Source organism: Pocillopora verrucosa, chromosome 9, assembly GCF_036669915.1.
Source record: "Pocillopora verrucosa isolate sample1 chromosome 9, ASM3666991v2, whole genome shotgun sequence".
Lineage (NCBI taxonomy): Eukaryota > Metazoa > Cnidaria > Anthozoa > Scleractinia > Pocilloporidae > Pocillopora > Pocillopora verrucosa.
This window is the reverse complement of record NC_089320.1, coordinates 5,825,016-5,846,720: the sequence shown is the minus strand read 5'-3', so window position 1 is coordinate 5,846,720 and position 21,705 is coordinate 5,825,016. Positions and strand designations below refer to the sequence as shown.

The following is a 21,705-nucleotide window of genomic DNA, read 5'->3' as shown; positions in this document are numbered from 1 at the left end:
TGTGTTTAATGGGTCCTTTTTGTGATCGCTTTTCGATTGAGTTATGACAAAGAAATTACCACTGCGAATTGAAAAAAAATGAAAATGCGACAAAACTAATGAGAAACCGAAGTAAACACTTATGAACTGTCTGAAGCGCGGAGAAAACGCGGGTGGCAAAGCCGTGGCTAATTTCAGTTTTACATCCGATTTGTCGTGAGGATGGCGCGAGTTTCCTGAACCAATCACAGGGCAAAATGAACCAACACCGACGCACTCCACCCACGAGATTACGTTGGACGGAAGCGTTAGACACTGCACTGAAAACTGCTCTACTTTTAATATTTACAACGAATCTCCAAGAAATAAGAATGGGCTTGATCACAATCGAATAACGGTCCATGCACTTGTGTTTACTACAAACCTATAGATTCACATAGTGACTTGTCGCATGCATCACGTCGAGGAGTCCACTCCTCTTTGGCAGTTTCTCAGACTTCGTCGTTTATGAAGAGACGACTCTGATTTTTTCGACAAATCAGAGGCAACGCGCCAGTTTTTCGATAAAAGTGGCCATCCTGTCTCTGTCGTTCAAGCGAGCTACCACCGCGTCCAACAAAGTGATCGACAGTCAGCACTACAAACGGCTCAGATGGAAAATACCGATCGCATTCCATTCACTCTCACATTTTACCCTTACAACCACTCGGTTAAATCTATCATTCTTAACAACTTTAAATGACTTCAAAATGACTCAGAGACTGTTAGCACTACAGTTTCTTTAGCAACTTACTCCCTTTATTGATACATATCACAACCGGAACTAAGTGGGGCTTTGAAACCAGTATTTAACTAATGAGAAAATACAAAACCTACGGAGTATATGACAAATAGCTATTTTCCAAACTTTGCATAAGCAAATAAAAAAGTTCCCAGATCACTATACGTCATCGTTATGGTAGATTTGCCTAAATTTACGATATAACTAAAAAGTATTTTGAAAATCAGTTCAACGCAACAGCATCGCAATACGATCTTTGAGAAACGAATCAAAATGGTGAAACGTCTAAATTATCAAGTAAAGCTGAAGTTAACATCATGACTTAGTTAACACTAGATGCAGCAAAGTAAAAAAATATTACATAAACTATTACAGTTTTCTTAAAACTAATCATAGGTGGTTTACATTATCTGGTTTGGGTTATGATTTATCCAGAGAACCCCCCACCATTGTCCAGACGCTTAACCACGAGTAAGTCTTTCGTGGTGACTCATGCCTGTTTCTTCATAGCTGAAGACTGTAGTTGACCCGTTCTGTGGCTGGTATTGGTCTATTCCCGTTGGGGTGAGATTTCCAGTCTGTTTGTCTCTTATCATCCAGTATAGATTTTTGGCGGGATCCTGAGCAGTAAAAATCAAAGAAATGTTAGTTAAAGGAAACTTTTTGTTAGGAGACTTCTTCTGGATGGTATCTGGATTCGGCAAAAATTTGCGAAAATAAATTTACGATGGAGCGTTGCATGAAGAAGCATTTCTGTTGACATGGAAACCTTACACATATGAAGAGTTTACGTTTTCATTTGGTGATGCAAGAACTGCTGTTTAAATTATACGTGACGCGTGAATTTTTCTAAAAATTCGTGCGTGAAATTGAAATAAAACACCTCTCCCTCCTCCCCCCCCCCCCTTCGATATCCTCTCCTAAGAAAAAGGCAGAAAGAGAAAGAAATCATCAGAATGCAATACCTGTTCAACTCCGTCCATGGCGATGACAAAATCCCCCACATTACCGTAGTAGGTGGTGGAGTATTTATTGAACGGCCCATCAACATCTTCGTTTGCAGCTTTCTTCATGATGTCAATAAGAAACGTACCTTGAGAAACCTTTGTGGTGTAGGGAGCAGGGATTGGTTTGTCCACAATATTTGTATCCCAGTGCAGTGCAATTGTAACAGTGATGGGTTCCATCTCGTTCTAAGTAGATGCAAAATGTCACTTTTGTTTTATTTTGGTGCGATGAAATTATGATGATGTCTATGAAGGCTCAACTTCGTTCCCAACTCTCTCTCTGACTCGTTGTCCGAGTAAGAGAGAGCCTTGGGAACGAGATTGGTGGAGAGTAGAAGATAGTTCCGTCACAAACTTTATCGAAATGAGCCATCATCAGTAAACTGTGAATTACGCTTCGCCATGTTAGCCATGATATAAGGCAATTTTAGAGTTTTCTTGCGAGAAATATGTCACCCTGTTTCATTTCAATCAACATAGTGGCTCTCATCACTTAAAGATCACAAGAACAGCTCGGCTGCCAAAACCAATGAAACTGAAATATCTCACATGCACTCAATACAAAGATTATCGAGTTAATCCGGAATAAAACATATAAGTCTCCTCGACCAAAAGACGGACCCTTTTGACGTTTAATTTATCGGTCTAAAACTAATACAACCATTTTCTGATTGCTCCGTGGCTTTGCGGCTCTGAACTCGAGCCTTCATGTCTTGATGCGAGGTAATGATGGCGTGAGAAATCGAGTCAGCCAAGTTTACTTCCTTAACGATCGCAAACCGCAAGTACAATCTCACAAAGGAATGACGTTACCATCATAGCAACGGCACGTTTCAAGTTTGCATAAATTTCTCTTTGTTCAGAGTCGTGAAAAACAAGCAACACGACGCAGATATTTTTTCTCAACTTCTTTATGTAAATCGAATTCAGTTCAACAATTAAACTCGCAAAAGTTGTTAGTCCAGTCTACAAAGCTGTGGTTGGAGTTGTACGACGAAACAACTTTCAATCAGTAGTTGTGACTTGCGTGTCGATTGAAATCCGACCTTCTTACGAATGATCGGTGGCCAGTGATAAACAGGAAAAAGTTCGCAGGTCGTGATTCACACAAATTTCTTAAAATAGCTTATGCAGCTAACCACGATGAAACAGAAAAACTCGACTGAGGTTCCTTCTCTTAAACTAAAGCTATACGGCAAAAAAATTGGAGATTACTCGTCACTACAGCGCAAACTTGCAAAGAAACAAAATTGATGTAACAATTTTATTTACATTCATCTACGACAAGAGAATATCAACTGTTTATAATCTCTTCTACGATAAGTTTTTCTTACCTTAATGAAACTGAGTAGAGTAGAATTTTTGTAGATTATCTGTTGATGGCTGATGGAAATCTGGAGTAGATAATAAGCTGCAAATATCCGAAAATCAATTTGATAGATTAGCTCAACGCAAATACTGACTGTGTTCTGCGAAGCAAAACTGTTTTATAGTTTTCTCAGAAATTTCTGAGCGGGCCGGGAAGCTCAGTTCGCAAATTTGATAGGCTCATCACACACTCGTACCCAGTTCACCTTTTTTGAGGCACGGATGACGGTTGGGCGATCAATTTACCTTAGAAGAAATATAATGGCTTTTCAAATTGTATTAGGGCGTGATGCGACGGAGAGTTTTTTCAACTAGAAGTTCCCAAACTTTTTTGATGTATTGAACGATTTTGGCATTGCTTATTTAGGATCTTCGAATTTAGCTGATCCAGCAAAAACTTTTGCTACCGTTTCAATTTCAAAACTTCACATCAAGTTATTCTTTCGGAAAAAATGTGAGAGGAAACTTAAGTGGATTTGTAGCCCTCAATTACACTCGTTCATCGCCTTTGAAGCGAGAAGATGCCACTTGAATACAAGAAATAAGGAGGAACTTGTTTGCAAATGTTTCTCTGACCTAAGATTACCTTATACAAGCTATAGGGTATGTTTAATCGAATATGTTTAAATCCCGTTCCCTGGTTGCATCATTTTCGTACGCTTTTCCGCCCTCTTAAGGAAGAGTCGTTTATTTACAGCCGGTGGGGGAGAAGGGGAATCAGCATCGCTACCAGAGTTAAAGAAGAGGGGGGAGGGGGGAAGCGGGGATTATAGGAATATTACAGAGCCTAAAGGGACGATCAGGTAAGTTTTAATCGTAACTCAACCAAAATCCTCCAAATACCTTCCCCCCGCGCTTGGAAAGCGATGCACTTGATAAAATTGTCCCGTCTTTTGTTCTACGTTTTTCCTGCACTTGTCGCCGGTCGAATAATTTTCCCTTTCTAGTAGTCAAAGAAATTTGACTTTGTGCTCTCACTTGAGATGTTGGGGTGTTCAGCATTAGAAGAGTGGAGCGACTTTTACTGTCTAGTTTGCTGTGCAGCAAAATCAAGTTACTTTCTACATTCAGTTTAAATTGCTGAGGTTTCACTATCTGTGAGGAATCTCAGAGAGATTTGGAAGTGCACTGTCGACATTTTTATCAAGTGTTCATGGAAAGGAAACGGGGATTTTTTTTGACTAAAGAATTATTATCGCGTGTCGAGGAATAAACCTTGGGCCGTGTTCTATTGATTTTCACCGTTTCATACCCCACTATTATTTGCTGACAACCGGAGCCTGACTTCAAAGAGCCTGCGTAGACGATAGCGGTCGCTACCTAGACTTTTTCACCTGACTCGAACTGGTTCAAAACAGGTTGAAAACGTTTACCGACCAATTCAACTGTCCTTAAAAAGGCTCCTCCCCAAAGAATACGAACTTAAAAGCGGCTAACTCCCCACATTACAACACCAAATAAACAGACAAATGGTAGATCAATGAATTTAGAGCAGCGTTATATTCTCCTTAACTGAAATAAGAATAGAAATCAGCGAGGAAAAGAAAAAGCGTTTCGATATTTGAGATTACAAGCATTGATAACAGTAACAGCATACAAAAAGCCTAACAAAACTATGAAAAGCTATAAAAATGTAAATTGTTTCCACTCTCTGTTTCACCCGTCATAAGAATCTAAAACATCAACATGTTTTCTTGAAAGTTACTTGTAAAACAATGAAAAAAGCTGAATGTCGAACGTTAACGCTTACTATTCTCGAAATCTTCTCGAAATCTGGTGTTATTCTGTAATGATAGCGTACTACTGAAATACTTCTGCGAAATTACTTAAAGTTCCTTTACTGACTGCATCTATCGCGTAATTGAGGGTTACTTTGTTCAACTTTGAGTTACAAAAACAGCAAGCCTTCCACAATGGCTGAGATGCTCAGGACTACCAACCCCATCCCCACAAGTGTCCCGCTGGCGTTAGACTTAGATTCAGACCTTGTGCTAAACTTCAGGATCGTAGTTGAGCCGTTCTGAGGTTTGTACTGATCTACAAAGGGTGGCCAGTTTTTTCCAGTTGCTTCGTCGTAAATGCTCCAGAACCAGTCCTTAATAGTATCCTTAAAAAACAAAACAGGAAGCGTTACTGCGGCGATAATCTATACTCGATCCAACTATCCTGACGTACGTAAATGTAATATTTGTGCTATCTCCTCCACACCTTCCCACCATTTTTAACGATGTCAAAATGGTGCGTTTTTGCCATCGCGCATCTTCTTTGTTCTACTGAAGAAAGAGAGCGGAATTTGAGCGTAGGATGGGGATATTTGTTCCATTTTGTTCTGTCTTATGGATTGGGGTTTCGCAGTGCAAGTAGCTTTTGTAGTAACAAACTAGGAGTCCAAATTTGCTTTATAACTGCACTAACACCTTGAAGCGAACAATAAGGGAATCCGTAAATCTTGGTTATATAAAATAACCGATGGTAAATGCCCACTGATGACGTACCTCTTGAGTACCGTTCATGGCAGTTACAAAATGTCCCTGTCCGCCGTAATATGTGGATGAATACTTATTAAAAGGGCCCTCGGGATTTTCATCTGCAGCTTTGTTTATGATTTCTGTAAGTGTAGTGCCGCTGGCGACTTTGGTGGTGTAGGGAGGAGGGATGGGCTTCATGATGACGTCCGGATTCCACTCCATTGCAATGGGTAACTGTGATCGCAGAGGGTGGAACCTAGAACGATATGAAGCAACAAGTACATGCAAATCGCAGGGTGGAAATCTCCGCCAAACTGCTCAAATATAGTCCCACTGTTACCACATGTATTTTGGGCTGGGGGAGCAAGGATGGTGCAGTGGTGAGAGTTCTCGCCACCCATTTCCTGTGACCTTGGTGCGATTACCGACTCTGGCGTCACATGCGAGGTTTGAGTACCTGTCTTTGGTTCTCGTCCTTGCTTCAAGGGGTTTTCTCCAGGTCCTTCGGTTTACTCCCCTCCTCAAAATCCAACATTTCAAATTTCAAGCAACCTCAATGGAAACGGAGGATTATAAGAGCCACCTAATGGAAGGTCCTTTGCTAAATTTACATTTTGATTTTGTATTTGCCTTGTTAATGTCTAACATCGTTGGTCTGGAGGATTTGTAAAATAAATAGATTGAAACAAAAGTACACGTGACTTCGGGTATTTAAACACTGAAAAGGCGGATCTCAGAAGACCAGAGAAGTGGTGCGCATTCAAATCTTGGTCATAGGTTTTAAGTACCGTGACGGAATACCACGTTCAAGGGCAAAGCATTTAGTTACATCGAAGCACATCTGATGTGGTTAGATTCGTTCTTTATAGCTGGAACTAATTTCTACCTCGTTGCTCTGATTATGCCTCGCTGACATAATCCTGATAGGAAAATGGTCGGCAACGTTGGCGTTAATATACGAGTTACTTTCACTTATTCTGATAACGCCGGAATACTAGGTACGTACAACATCGCCTAAGAATTGTCCTGGGTCAGTTAACCAGCTCGAGGCATAAGAGTCGATCAATTCGAATCAGCTCAACCCTTCCTCCCCCCACCCTCCCACGGCAACCCACGGGCATTTGACTGGCGTCCGGTTCAGGGTCGAGAAGTCTACTTGTCACGTCTTCTCCATCGGATAAACTTTTAATATGGAGGGGGGATTGCCCGGGGAATATGTCCCCATAAAAATTAATCAAAGAAACTGTCGTGGTTTGATGTCGTTGCCTTTTGCGTGCTTTCCCTTTTTGTTTTTTTTGGCTATTTCGAGTTTCTGCATTTGTTCTACAAAGGTGATCAAGATCCGTTGGCTTTTATAGTACTGAACCCAGTTTCCCGGGCCCACATCCTTACATATCGAGCCGGTATCTGGATACTAACCGCGAGTTATTGGAATGGATTTTGCACATTCCACTAACATTCCCATTATTATCATGACTTGAGTAAATTTGATAATTGAGCGAAATTGAAGACAGTGGCGGAGTCGTCCATATGGCACCGTAAGAGCTCACTCCACATTCAAGTGAAGCGCTCCAGGTTGTGCTCATCATGAAATCGTCCAAGTAGGAATTTGTGCTAGGGTCCGTTTGCTATGCCATTTATGGTGAGTGATGAAATACCCCATGACGCTGTAGTTACCGTGCTTTTGTATTCGTTCAAAAGTGCGCCTTGTTTTCTCAGCTGTCAGCAGCTTTGTTCATGATGTCAATCAGAAGAGTTCCTTTGGGAACCTTTGTAGTATAATTCTCTGGAATCGGTTTATCAATGACGGTGACATTCCATTCAAGCTTAAGGGTGACTGTGATCTGCAAGGAATGAACAGTCATGAGTAAGTGTTAAAGCAATTTCAATTTCTTATCGAAATTATTTATTGTGAGGAAGTTATCAAACATGTACCATATTTTGCTCTTGAGAGGTCGTTGATTCCCAGTGATTTTGTCTTTTGTTCTATTTTATCGCTTTGGCGTTCGTTGACAACACTCACAAGTGTATCATAGGATATGTTTGACGACATGTGAAGCTTGGGATCACAAAAGTATGATAAATGAGGGGACTAAGAGGATAACATATTTGTTTAAAACTCGAATAGCATGTTCAACCACGCATCATTTTCAGATGATATTCATCTGGCCTAACTTCTAACATTTTCCACCAGTTTCTCGTATTGGTCTTACAGTGTAACACCTTTTTAAAGTGATAAACCGTCACGAATGAAAGAAGATAGCTCATAGACGAGGTATTCGCTGAATTTTTACCATATTTTCTTAGATTAAGGAGGCTCGGCTTGAACTTCATTATAACACGTATAAACTTACCTCTGTAGTAGGTACTGGGTTCGCCATCGAGGCTGAAATTAGAAATAAATTCAATTTTTTTACCAAGAGGGGTGTAATTCTTAGTTAAAAAACAGAAATGTGCAAAAAGCGAAAAAAACAGCCTTTGTAACCCCTATTTTTTATTTTACACCTTAAAATGATCGGCAGGACTTCACTTCTTGTGAAAACTGTCCCCTTCCAACTTTATTTTGGAATTTTGTTATTTGTTGCTTCACACAAATGAACAACAACTTTGCAAGAATGGCTGCCTGTTAGGATCGAGAATCGTCCGTCAAACGACCATTTTGGTAAATTGTCCAAGTTTTGCCCAAAAATATCTTTTGGTAAACTATTGATAAAAATAAAGTTTAAAGGTTGCAGAAATTCTTATTGCAAAAATTTGAAAAAACGCAGTTCAAGTGCGGTTTCCCGGCTGACAAATTGTTCAAAATTTACTGCGAAAATCAAGCCCCGTCGAAGGCTTGTAATGAATTTAATTTACACCTTTCCTACACTATTACTATCCAACACCCTCAAAAGGCGCAAAAAATGGAAGCGAAAATGGATGAAATTTAAGGTGATAAAATTGTACCTGGTAACTCATTTTTTTTACTTTTCAAGTGCATATTAACAGTCATATTACCATTAACAGTCGCTTCTAGGATTCACTCGTTATACCTTTTGTCCCCCCCCCCCCCCCTCCGATAATTACCCAGAACTCATCTTTACTGATCATGAGAAACTTTTAGACTGCTGCGGAATGCAAAAAGGCAAGTGAGTCTATTAATCTCACTAAGTGGACGTATGAACGGTTTCACACTGAAACAATACCTCAGTTTGAGAGTTTAGCGATTCAACAGCGCGTGTTTTTGGACCCGGAAACAACTCAACTTGCCAAAGGTTGACACAATTTACCCGGCTCCTAGTGTCTAAATGATTATGACGTTCGACACTGCGTTTATCTCATTTCGCTCTACGGGAGTAGATCCAATGATCAATTGATGAAAACGAACTCGTTTATTTAATTTTTGTATTTTTCGTTATTGATGAGTTTTAAACATTTGCACATTCATTTCTCAAAACAGGTCAAACTCTAAGTTGAAAAGAAGACAAATCTGGTGGCCTAACATCATAAAACTTTTAGTCATACAACATCAAGTTTCATTCACCTTGTGTGGTGCCAGTGATTGTAAAGAAGAGTGACAAACTAATCCAGACGGTAAACGATGTCTTCATCTTCGCTGTTTACAGACCAACTCGTCAGTGTCTTGACCTTAAAAAATTTTTAAAAAATATACTGGTGATAATTTGCATATGAATTTCTGCTCCCGACCAAAGGTTCTCTAATAACATTTCAGTAACATATAACTTATGTATCTAACCACGGTGAAACCGAAAAACTCGACTGAGATTTCTGCCCTTAATTGAACTAAACCTATATAGCAAAAAATTGGAGATTACTCGTCACTACAGCGCAAACTTGCAAACAAACAAAATTAATGCAAATATTCTATCATCATTCATCTACGACAAGAGAATATCGAGTGTTTATAATCTCCTGTCTACGATTATTCAGTTTTTCTTACAATAATTTAATTGAAAAGAGTTGAATTTTTGTAAATTAACTGTTGATGGCCGATGGAAATCTGGAGTAGATAATAAGCTAACAGTTTTATAGTTTTCTCAAAAATTTCTGGGCGGGTCGGCAACTACAGTCAACCTCAATTTCTGTTTGTTCAAGCTCGTGAAAAACAAGCGACACGACGAAAACATTTTTTCGCAACTTCTTAATTGAAATTCAATTCCGTTCCACAAATAAACTTTCAAAAGTTGTTAGTCCGGTCTACAAAGCTATGTTTGGAGTTCTACCACGAAACAGCTTCGGTCAGTAGTTGCGACTTGCGCGTCACTTGAAATCGCAGCATTTCACGAATGATCGGTGGCCAGCGATAAACAGGAAAAAGTTCGCATATCGTGATTCACAGAAATTTCTCAATATAGCTTATGCATCTAACTTCGATAAAATAGGAAAACTCGACTGAGATTTCTTCCCTTTAAACTAAATCTCTACAGCGAAAAAAAAAATTGGAGCTTACTCGTTACTACAGCGCAACCTTGAAACAAACAAAATTAATGTAACAATATTATCAACATTCATCTACGACAAAAGAACGCTCTGAACTAGAGCTTTTATGTCTTGTCTTAGTGCGAGGTTACGATGGCGTGAGAAATCAAGTCAGCCAAGTTTCTCCTTAACGATCACAAAACTGTAAGTACAAAGCTCACAACCAAATGACGTCCCCATCATAGAAAAGGCATTGAATTCCGTTCACCAATAAACTATTATAGCAACGGCACGTTTCAAGTTGCATGAGTTTCTGTTTGCCCAGGCTCGTGAAAAACAACCAACACGTCGAAAACATTTTTCTCAACTTCTAATGAAATTCAATTCTGTTCAGCAAATAAACTCTCAAAAGTTTTAGTCCGATCTACAAAGCTAAGGCTGGAGTTCTACCACGAAACAGTTTCGTTCAGTAGTTGCGACTTGCGCGTCACTTGAATTCGAAGCAATTTCACGAATGATCAGTGGCCAGTGATAAACAAGAAAAAAGTTTGCACATCGTGATTCACATAAATTTCCTAATATAGCCTATGCATCTAACTTCGATAAAACAGGAAAACTCGACTGAGATTTCTTCTCTTAAACTAAACCTATACAGCAAAAAAATTGGAGCTTACTCGTCACTGCAGCGCAACCTTGAAAACAAACAAAATTAATGTAACAATATTATCAACATTTATCTACGACAAAAGAATATCAGCTGTATAGAATCTCTTTTCTACGATTATTCAGTTTTTCTTACCTTTATGAAATTGAAAACAGTTGATTATTTGTAGATTAACAGTCAATGGCCGATGAAAATCTTGATTAGATAATGGCCGATGAAAATCTGGAGTACGTAATAAGCTGACAATATCCGAAAATCAATTTCAAAGATTGGCTCAACGCAACGACCGACTGTGCTCCGCGAAGCAAATCAGCTTTATAGTTTTCTCAGAAATTTCTAGGCAGGTCGGGAACGTTAGTCCACAAATTTGATAGGCATATTACATACTCGTACCCAGCTCACCTTTTTGAGACACGGATCACGGTTGGGCGATCAATTTACCTTCGAAGAAATATAACGGCTGTCCGACCAAAAGACAGACCGCTTTGACGATCATTTCAACGGTCTAATACCATTGCAACCTTATTTTCGATTGCCCATTTTATCAAGTCTCTACTTTGCGGCTCTGAACTAGAGCTTTTATGTCTTGTCTTGGTGCGAGGTTACGATGGCGTGAGAAACAATTAATTCCAAGTTTATCCTTAACGATTACAAAACCGCAAGTACAAAACTCACAACTAAATGACGTCACCATTGTAGAAAAGGCATTAAACTCCGTTAACCAATGAACCATCATAGCAACGGCACGTTTCAAGTTACATGAGTTTCTGTTTGTTAAAGCTCGTGAAAAACAACCAACACGACGAAAACAAATTTCTCAACTTCTTAATTGAAATTCAATTCTGCTCAGCAAATAAACTCTCAAAAGTTGTTAGTCCGGTCTACAAAGCTATGGTTGGAGTTCTACTACGAAACACTTTCACCAAGTAGTTGCGACTTGCGCGTCACTTGAAATCGGAGCATTTCACGGATGATCGGTGGCCAGCGATAGATAGGAAAAAGTTCGCACATCATGATTCAAACAAATTTCCTAACATAACTTATACATCTAACTTCGATAAAACAGGAAAACTCGACGGAAACCTCTTCCCTTTAAATTAAACCTATACAGCGAAAAAATTGGAGCTTACTCGTCACCACAGCGCAACCTTGCAAACAAACAAAATTAATGTAACAATTTTATCAACACTCATCTACGACAAGAGAATATTAATATCCAAAAATCAATTTAAAAGATTGGTTCAACACAACGACTGATTGGCAATTCGGGAACGTCAGTCCGTAAATTTGATAGACTCATTACATACTCGTACCCAGTTCACCTTTTTGAGACACGGATCACGGTTGGGCGATCAATTTACCTTTGTAGGAATATACTGGCTTTCCGACCAAGAGACGGACCGCTTTGACGATCATTTCAACGGTCTAATACCATTGCAACCTTATTTTTGATTTGAAGTTTCTCCTTAACGATCACAAACCGCAAGTACAAAGCTCAAAACCATATGACGTCACCATCATAGAAAAGTCGTTGAATTCCGTTCACCAATAAACCATCATAGCAACGGCACGTTTCAAATTGTATGAGTTTCTGTTTGTTCAAGCTCGTGAAAAACAAGTGACACGACGAAAACATTTTTTCTAAACTTCTTAACTGAAATTGAATTCAGTTCAACAATTAAATAGTTTCATTCAGTGGTTGCTACTTGACAATGCACGTCCCTTGAAATTGGAGTATTTCACGTATGATCGGTGGCTAGCGATAAACAAGAAAAAGTTTACACATCGTGATTCACCCGAATTTCCTAATATAGCTTATGCATCTAACCGCGATAAAACAAAAAAAACTCCATTGAGACTTCTTCCCTTTAAACTAAATCTATAGAGCAAAAAAATTGGAGCTTTCTCGTCACTACAGCGCAACCTTACAAACAAACAAAATTATTGTAATAATTTTATTCAAATTCATATATGACAAGAGAATATCAACTGTTTATAATCTCTTGTCTACGATTATTCAGTTTCTCTTACCTTAATGAAATTGAGTAGAGTTTAATTTTAGTAGATTATCTGTTGATGGTCGATGGAAATCTGGAGAGGGTAACTGACGCCTACAATATCCGAAAATCAAATTGAAAGATTGGCTCAACACAACGACTGACGGTGTTCCGCGAAAAAAGACAGTTTTATAGTTACTCGGGCGTTCCAAAAGAAACTCCGGGCCTATTTCTCCCCTCGTTCAGTCACAAATCGCCGTTTGAGCTTTAAAGCGTATGCGAAGAGTAAGACATCGGAGCGGTCGCTGAACGCTGTGCGCATCGCTGAGCACATAGTAAGCAGAGTGACGTTCCATGACTTCAAAGAGCTGAAGTCACATAGAAACGAGCACGCCGTTCGCGGTAGACCCACACGAAAAGAAGTTCAGCATTTTAGGAACGGGTCGGTCCGCATGCCTTCCGAGAGATCTATTTGGGAGCGAACATTTATGAGCGAACCTATCGAGAATCTTGTTATACTAAATGAGCTATCAAATCTGAATATTGATAAAAAGCATCTTCAGAAGCGTCATCTATTTTTAGACGTGATCGTGAACCAAGCAGTATTCCAGTACGAACTCTACAAAGTCTACGAAACAAGAGCAGAAAGGTTAGAGAATTTGTTTTCAAATGTATTCGTTCAAGTACACCTAAGCCTAAAGGGACGATCAGGTAAATTTTAATTGTAACTCAACCAAAATCCTCCAAATACCTCCCCTCACCCCCCACGCTATGCACTTGATAAAGTTTCCCGTCTTTTGTTCCACGTTTTTCCTGCACTTGTGGCCGGTCCAATAATTTTCCCTTTCCGGCAGTCGAAGAATTTGACTTTGTGCTCTCACTTGAGATGTTAGGGTGTTCAGTGTCAGAAGAATGGAGCGACTTTTACTGTCTTATTTGCTGTGCAGCAAAATCAAATTACTTCCTACATTCAGTTGAAAATTGCTGAGGTTTCACTACCTGTAAGAAATCTCAGAAAGAGTGGGAAGTGCACTGTCAACATTTTTATCAAGTGTTCATGGAAAGGAAACGTGGATTTTTTTGGATTAAAGAATTATTATCGCGTATCGAGGAATAAACCTTGGGCCGTGTTCTATTGATTTTAACCGTTTCATCCCCAACTATTTTTTATTGACAACCGGAGCCTGACTTCCAAGAGCCTGCGTAGACGACAGCGGTCGCTACCTATGCTTTTTCACCTAACTCAAACTGGTTCAAACCGGTTCAAAACGTTTGTCGACCGATTCAACTGTGCTTAAAAAGGCTTCTTCCTAAACAATACGACATTACAATACTAAATAAACAGACAAATGGCAGATCAATGAATATAGAGCAGCATTAAATTCTCCTTAACTGAAATAAGAATAGAATAAAACTATGAAAAGCTGTAAAAATCTTCATCGTTTCGACTCTTCATTATACTCGTCACAAGACTCTAAGACATCAACATGTTTTCTTGAAAGTTACTTGTAAGACAACGAAAGCTTAATGTTGAACTTGAGCGCATGCGGCACCCGAAATCTAGTGTTATTCTGTAACGCTAGCGTACTACTGAAATGCTTCTACGAAATTGCTTGAAATTCCTTTACTGACTGCATCTAAAAAACAGCAAGCCTTCCACAATGGCTGAGATGCACAGGAAAATAAAATCAGAGGCAAGTTGCCAGTTTTTCGATAAACGTGGCTATCCTGTCTCTGTCGTTCAAGCGAGCTACCACCGTGTCCAACAAACTGATCGACAGTCAGCACTACAAACGTCACTGAAGGAAAATACCGATCGCATTCCATTCACTCTCACATTTTACTCTCACAGCTACGCAGTTAAATCTATCATTCTTAAAAACCTTTAATGACTTCAAAATGATTCAGAGACTGGTAGCACTACAGTTTTTTTAGCAACTTACTCCCTTTATTGATACATATCACAACCGGAACTCAGTGGGGCTTTTCAACCAGTATTTGACTAATGGGAAAATACAAAACATATGGAGTATATGAAAAATAGCTATTTTCCAAACTCTACATATCAAAAGCAAATAAAAAAAACGTTCTCTGATCACTATACGTGAGCGTTATGGTAAATTTGCCTAAATTGACGTTATAACTAAAAAGTATTTGGAAAATCAGTTCAACGCAAGAGCATCGCAATACGATCTTTGAGAAACGAATCAAAAGGTGAAACGTCTAAATTCTTAAGTAAAGCTGAAGTTAACATCATGACTTAGCACTAGATACAGCAAAGTAAAAAAATATTACATAAACTATTACAGTTTTCTTAAAACTAATCATAGGTGGTTTACACTATCTGCTTTGGGTTATGATTTATCCAGAGGACCCCCCATCCTCGTCCAAACGCTTAACCACGAGTAAGTCTTTCGTGGTGACTCTTGCCTGTTTCTTCATAGCTGAAGACTGTAGTTGACCCGTCCTGTGGCTGGTATTGGTCTATTCCCGTTGGGGTGAGATTTCCAGTCTGTTTGTCTCTTATCATCCAGTATATATTGTTGGCGGGATCCTGAACAGTCAAAATTAAAGAAATTTTAGTTAAAGGAAAATTTTTGTCATGAGACTTCTTCTGGATGGTATCTGGATTCGGCAAAAATTTGCGAAAATAGATTTACGAAGAGCGTAGCATGAAGAGGCATTTGACACATTTGAAGAGTTTCCGTTTTCAATTCGTGATGCAAGAAATGCTATTTAAAGTATACGTGACGCGTGAATTTTTTTTCTAATTCGTGTGTGAAATGGAATTAAAACACCAGGAAAAGGCAGAAAGAGAAAGAAATCATGAAAATGCAATACCTGTTCAATCCCATCCATGGCGATGACAAAATCCCCTGTACCACCATAGTAGGTGGTGGAGTATTTATTGAATGGCCCCTCAACATCTTCGTTTGCAGCTTTCTTCAAGATGTCAATAAGAAACGTACCTTGAGGAACCTTTGTGGTGTAGGGGTCAGGGATTGGTTTGTCCACGATCTTTGTATCCCAATGCAGTGCAATTGTAACAGTGATGAGGACCATCTCGTTCTAAGTAGATGCAAAATGTTACTTTTGTTATTTTGGTGCTATGAAAATGTGATGATGTCTGTGAAGGTTCGACTCCGTTCCCAGGGCTCTCTCTGATTCATCCTCCGAGTAAGAAAGAGCCTTGGGAACGAGATTGACGGAGATTAAAAGATAGTCCCGTCACAAACTTCACCGAAATGAGCCATTATTAGTAACCTTTGAATTACGCTTCGCCATGTTAGCCATGATATAAGGCAATTTTATAGTTTTCTTGCAAGAAAAATGTCACCCTGTTTCATTTCAATCAATATAATGGCTCTCATCAGTTAAAGACCACAAAAACAGCTGGGCTGCCAAAATCAATCAAAATAAAATTTACATCGCATGCACTCAATACAAAGATTGCCGAATTAATCCGGAAAAAGTCTCCTCGAGCAAAAGACATACTGGTTTGACGTTCATTATATCGTTCTAAAACCAACGCAACTATTTCCCGATTGCTCCTTTTGTAAAGTCTCCGCTTTGCGGCTCTGAACTCGAGCCTTTATGTCTTGATACGAGGTTACAATAGCGTGAGAAATCGAGTCAGCCAAGTTCTCTTCCTTAACGATCGTGAGCTCACAAATAAATGACATCACCATCATGGCAAGGGCACGCTTCAAATTGTATGAATTTCTGTTTATTAAGACTTGTGGAAAACAAGCGACACGACGAAATCAGTTTTTCTGACTCGTCACTACAGCGCAACCTTGCAAACAAACAAAATTAATGTAACAATTTTATCAACATTCATCTACGACAAGAGAATATCAATATCCGAAAATCGATTTCAAAGATTGGCTCAACGCAACGACTGACTGTGTTCCGCGAAGCAAATCAGAAGCTTTATAGTTTTCTCACAAATTTCTAGGCAGGTCGGGAACGTCAGTCCGCAAATTTGATAGGCTCATTACATACTCGTACCCAGTTCACCTTTTTGAGACACGGATCATGATTGGACCATCAATTCACCTTTGTAGGAATATACTGGCTTTCCGACCAAAAGACAGACCACTTTGATCGATCAATGGATTAATACCAATGCAACCTTATTTTCGATTGCCCGTTTTATCAAGTCTCTACTTTGCGGCCCTGAACTAGAGTTTTTATGTCTTGTCTTAGTGCGGGGTTACGATGGCGTGAGAAATCGAGTCAGCCAAGTTTATCCTTAACGATCACAAAACCGCAAGTACAAAGCTCACAACTAAATGACGTCACCATCATAGAAAAGGCATTGAATTCCGTTCACCAATAAACAATCATGGCAACGGCACGTTTCAAGTTGCATGAGTTTCTGTTTGTTCAAGCTCGTGAAAAACAACCAACACGACGAAAACATATTTCTCAACTTCTTAATTGAAATTCAATTCTGCTCAGCAAATAAACTCTCAAAAGTTGTTAGTCCGGTCTACAAAGCTATGGTTGGAGTTCTACTACGAAACACTTTCACCAAGTAGTTGCGACTTGCGCGTCACTTGAAATCGGAGCATTTCACGGATGATAGGTGGCCGGCGATAAACAAGAAAAAAGTTCGCACATCGTGATTCACATAAATTTCCTAATATAGCATATGCATTTAACCACGATAAAACAAAAAACTCCATTGAGACTTCTTCCCTTAAACTGAACCTTTTTAAGCAAAAAGATTGGAGCTTGCTCGTCACTACAGCGCAACCTTGCAAACAAACAAAATTAATGTAACTATTTTATCAACATTCATCTACGACAAGAGAATATCAACTGTTTATAATCTCTTTTCTACGATTATTCAGTCTTTCTTACCTTTATGAAATTGAAAACAGTTGAATATTTGTTAATTAACAGTCAGTGACCGATGGAAATCTGGATTAGATAATAGCCAAGGAAAATCTGGAGTAGATAATAAGCTGACAATATCTAAAAATCAGTATCAAAGATTGGCTTAACGCAACGACTGACTGTGTTCCGCGAAGCAAATCAGAAGCTTTATAGTTTTCTCAGAAATTTGTGTGCAGGTCGGGAACGTCAGTCCGCAAATTTGATAGGCTCATTACATAATCGTACCCAGTTCACTTTTTTGAGACACAGATCACGGTTGGGCGATCAATTTACCTTCCAAGAAATATAATGGCTGTCCGACCAAAAGACGGACTGCTTTGACGATCATTTCAACGGTCTAATACCATTTCAACCTTATTTTTGATTGCCCATTTTATCAAGTCTCTACTTTGCGGCTCTGAACTAGAGCTTTTATGTCTTGTCTTGGTGCGGGTTACGATGGCGTGAGAAATCAAGTCAGCCAAGTTTATCCTTAACGATCACAAAACCGCAAGTACAAAGCTCACAACTAAATGACGTCACCATCATAGAAAAGGCATTGAATTCCGTTCACCAATAAACAATCATGGCAACGGCACGTTTCAAGTTGCATGAGTTTCTGTTTGTTCAAGCTCGTGAAAAACAACCAACACGACGAAAACATATTTCTCAACTTCTTAATTGAAATTCAATTCTGCTCAGCAAATAAACTCTCAAAAGTTGTTAGTCCGGTCTACAAAGCTATGGTTGGAGTTCTACTACGAAACACTTTCACCAAGTAGTTGCGACTTGCGCGTCACTTGAAATCGGAGCATTTCACGGATGATAGGTGGCCGGCGATAAACAAGAAAAAAGTTCGCACATCGTGATTCACATAAATTTCCTAATATAGTATATGCATCTAACCACGATAAAACAAAAAACTCCATTGAGACTTCTTCCCTTAAACTAAACCTATACAGCAAAAAGATTGGAGCTTACTCGTCACTACAGCGCAACCTTGCAAACAAACAAAATTAATGTAACTATTTTATCAACATTCATCCACGACAAGAGAATATCAACTGTTTATAATCCCTTTTCTGCGATTATTCAGTCTTTCTTACCTTTATGAAATTGAAAACAGTTGAATATTTGTTAATTAACAGTCAGTGGCCGATGGAAATCTGGATTAGATAATGGCCAAGGAAAATCTGGAGTAGATAATAAGCTGACAATATCTAAAAATCAGTATCAAAGATTGGCTCAACGCAACGACTGACTGTGTTCCGCGAAGCAAATCAGAAGCTTTATAGTTTTCTCATAAATTAGTGTGCAGGTCGGGAACGTCAGTCCGCAAATTTGATAGGCTCATTTCATACTCGTACCCAGTTCACCTTTTTGAGATACGGATCACGGTTGGGCGATCAATTTACCTTCCAACAAATATAATGGCTGTCCGACCAAAAGACGGACTGCTTTGACGATCATTTCAACGGTCTAATACCATTTCAACCTTATTTTCGATTGCCCTTTTTGTCAAGTCTCTACTTTGCGGCTCTGAACTAGAGCTTTTATGTCTTGTCTTGGTGCGAGGTTACGATGGCGTGAGAAATCAAGTCAGCCAAGTTTATCCTTAACGATCACGAAACCGCAAGTACAAAGCTCACAACTAAATGACGTCACCATCATAGAAAAGGCATTGAATTCCGTTCACCAATAAATCATCATAGCAACGGCACGTTTCAAGTTGCATGAGTTTCTGTTTGTTCAAGCTCGAGAAAAACAAGCGACACGACGAAAACAAATTTCTCAACTTCTTAATTGAAATTCAATTCTGCTCAGCAAATAAACTCTCAAAAGTTGTTAGTCCGGTCTACAAAGCTATGGTTGAAGTTCTAATACGAAACAACTTCTGTCAGTAGTTGCGACTTACGCGCCACTTGAAATCGGAGCATTTCAGGAATGATCGGTTGCCAGCGATAAACAGGGAAAAGTTCGCACATCATGATTTACACAAATTTCCCAATATAGCTCATGCATCTAACTTCGATAAAACAGGAAAACTCGACCGAGACTTCTTCCCTTCAATTAAACCTGTACAGCAAAAAAATTAGAGCTTGCTCGTCACTACAGCGCAACCTTGCAAACAAACAAAATTAATGTAACAATTTTATCAACATTCATCTACGACAAGAGAATATCAATATCCGAAAATCAATTTCAAAGATTGGTTCAACACAACGACTGACTGTGTTCCGCGAAGCAAATCAGAAGCTTTATAGTTTTCTCACAAATTTCTAGGCAGTGCGAGAACGTCAGTCCGCAAATTTGATAGGCACATTACATACTCGTACCCAGCTCACCTTTTTGAGACACGGATCACGGTTGGGCGATCAATTTACCTTTGTATGAATATACTGGTTCTCCGACCAAAAGACGGACTGCTTCCATCATAGCAACGGCACGTTTCAAGTTGCATGAGTTTCTGTTTGTTCAAGCTCGTGAAAAACAAGTGACACGGCGAAAATATTTTTTCTAAATTTCTTAACTGAAATTAAATTTAGTTCAACAATTAAATCTCAAAAGTTGTTAGTCCGGTCTACAAAGCTAAGGCTGGAGTTCTACTACGAAATAGTTTCATTCAGTGGTTGCGACTTGACAATGCGCGTCACTTGAAATCGGAGCATTTCACGTATGATCGGTGGCCAGCGATAAACAAGAAAAAGTTCACACATCGTGATTCACCCAAATTTCCTAATATAGCTTATGTATCTAACCACGATAGAACAAAAAAAAACTCCATTGAGACTTCTTCCCTTTAAACTAAATCTATAGAGCAAAAAAATTGGAGCTTACTCGTCACTACAGCGCAACCTTACAAACAAACAAAATTATTATAATAATTTTATTCAAATTCATATATGACAAGAGAATATCAACTGTTTATAATCTCTTGTCTACGATTATTCAGTTTCTCTTACCTTAATGAAATTGAGTAGAGTTTAATTTTTGTAGATTATCTGTTGATGGCCGAAGGGAATCTGGAGAAGGTAATTAGCTGACAATATCCGAAAATCAAATTGAAAGATTGGCTCAACACAACGACTGACTGTGTTCCGCGAAGATAAAACAGTTTTATAGTTACCCGGGCGTTCCAAAAGAAACTCGGGGCCTATTTCTCCCCTCGTTCAGTCACAAATCGCCGTTTGAGCTTTAAAGCGTATGCGTAGAGTAAAACATCGGAGCGGTCACTGAACGCTGTGCGCATCGTTGAGCACATGGTAAGCAGAGTGACGTTCCATGACTTTAAGGGAGCTGAAATTACATAGAAACGAGCACGCCGTTCGGAGTAGACCCACACTAAAAGAAGTTCAGCATTTTAGGAACGGGTCGGTCCGCATGCCTTACGAGAGATCTATTTACGAGCGAACATTTATGAGTAAACCTATCGAGAATCTTGTTATACTAGATGAGCTATCAAATCTGAATATTGATAAAAAGCATCTTCAGAAGCGTCATCGTATTTTTAGACGTGATCGTGAACCAAGCAGTATTCCAGCATGAACTCTACAAAGTCTGAGAAACAAGAGTAGAAAGGTTGGAGAATTTGTTTTCAAATGTAGTCGTTCGAGTACATGTAAGTCTTCGAATATGCACTGTTATATTAAGGTTGGTAAACATGCGCCTTAAATCCTTTGAGATCGACAATATGTAAAGGTTTAATACATTTAAAATCTCGAAGTAGACGGAATTGTCCACTGTTTTCTTGTATCAAAGTTATGTGCCTTTACAAGAGTCAAACCCATGTTGCAAATTATTGTAAACTTAAGCTGAGCACAGATGTAGTAGAGATCTATTTACAAGCGAATATTCATGAGTGAACCTATCGAGAATCTTGTTATACTAGATGATCAAATCTGAATATTGATAAAAAGCATCTTCAGAAGCGTCATCGTATTTTTAGACGTGATCGTGAACCAAGTGGTATTCCAGTATAAACTCTACAAAGTCTGAAAAACAAGAGCAGAAAGGTTAGAGAATTTGTTTTCAAATGTATTCGTTCGAGTACACCTAAGCCCCCCACCATCCATGCTTGGAAAGCGATCCAATGGATAAAATTGTCTCGTCTATTGTTCCACGTTTTTCCTGCACTTGA

At 39.1% G+C, this 21,705-nt stretch overlaps 2 protein-coding genes across 2 annotated transcripts; both read right to left on the bottom strand.

The window, feature by feature from the left end:
• Window positions 1-89: 89 nt before the first annotated feature.
• Window positions 90-10,939, bottom strand: LOC131775614 (uncharacterized). Its single transcript, XM_066171928.1, has 9 exons — window positions 10,822-10,939; window positions 9,127-9,230; window positions 7,958-7,989; window positions 7,324-7,447; window positions 5,631-5,722; window positions 5,076-5,242; window positions 3,102-3,249; window positions 1,726-1,953; window positions 90-1,380 (listed from the first exon to the last, which is right to left on the bottom strand). The coding sequence occupies exons 2-9, from the start codon at window positions 9,191-9,193 to the stop codon at window positions 1,222-1,224; spliced, it is 1,017 nt and encodes a 338-aa protein (XP_066028025.1). The 5' UTR covers window positions 9,194-9,230; window positions 10,822-10,939; the 3' UTR covers window positions 90-1,221.
• A 3,885-nt stretch (window positions 10,940-14,824) lies between these two features.
• LOC131775616 (uncharacterized) lies at window positions 14,825-17,691 on the bottom strand. Its single transcript, XM_059091724.2, has 3 exons — window positions 17,553-17,691; window positions 15,525-15,752; window positions 14,825-15,237 (listed from the first exon to the last, which is right to left on the bottom strand). The coding sequence occupies exons 2-3, from the start codon at window positions 15,744-15,746 to the stop codon at window positions 15,079-15,081; spliced, it is 381 nt and encodes a 126-aa protein (XP_058947707.2). The 5' UTR covers window positions 15,747-15,752; window positions 17,553-17,691; the 3' UTR covers window positions 14,825-15,078.
• Window positions 17,692-21,705: the final 4,014 nt, after the last annotated feature.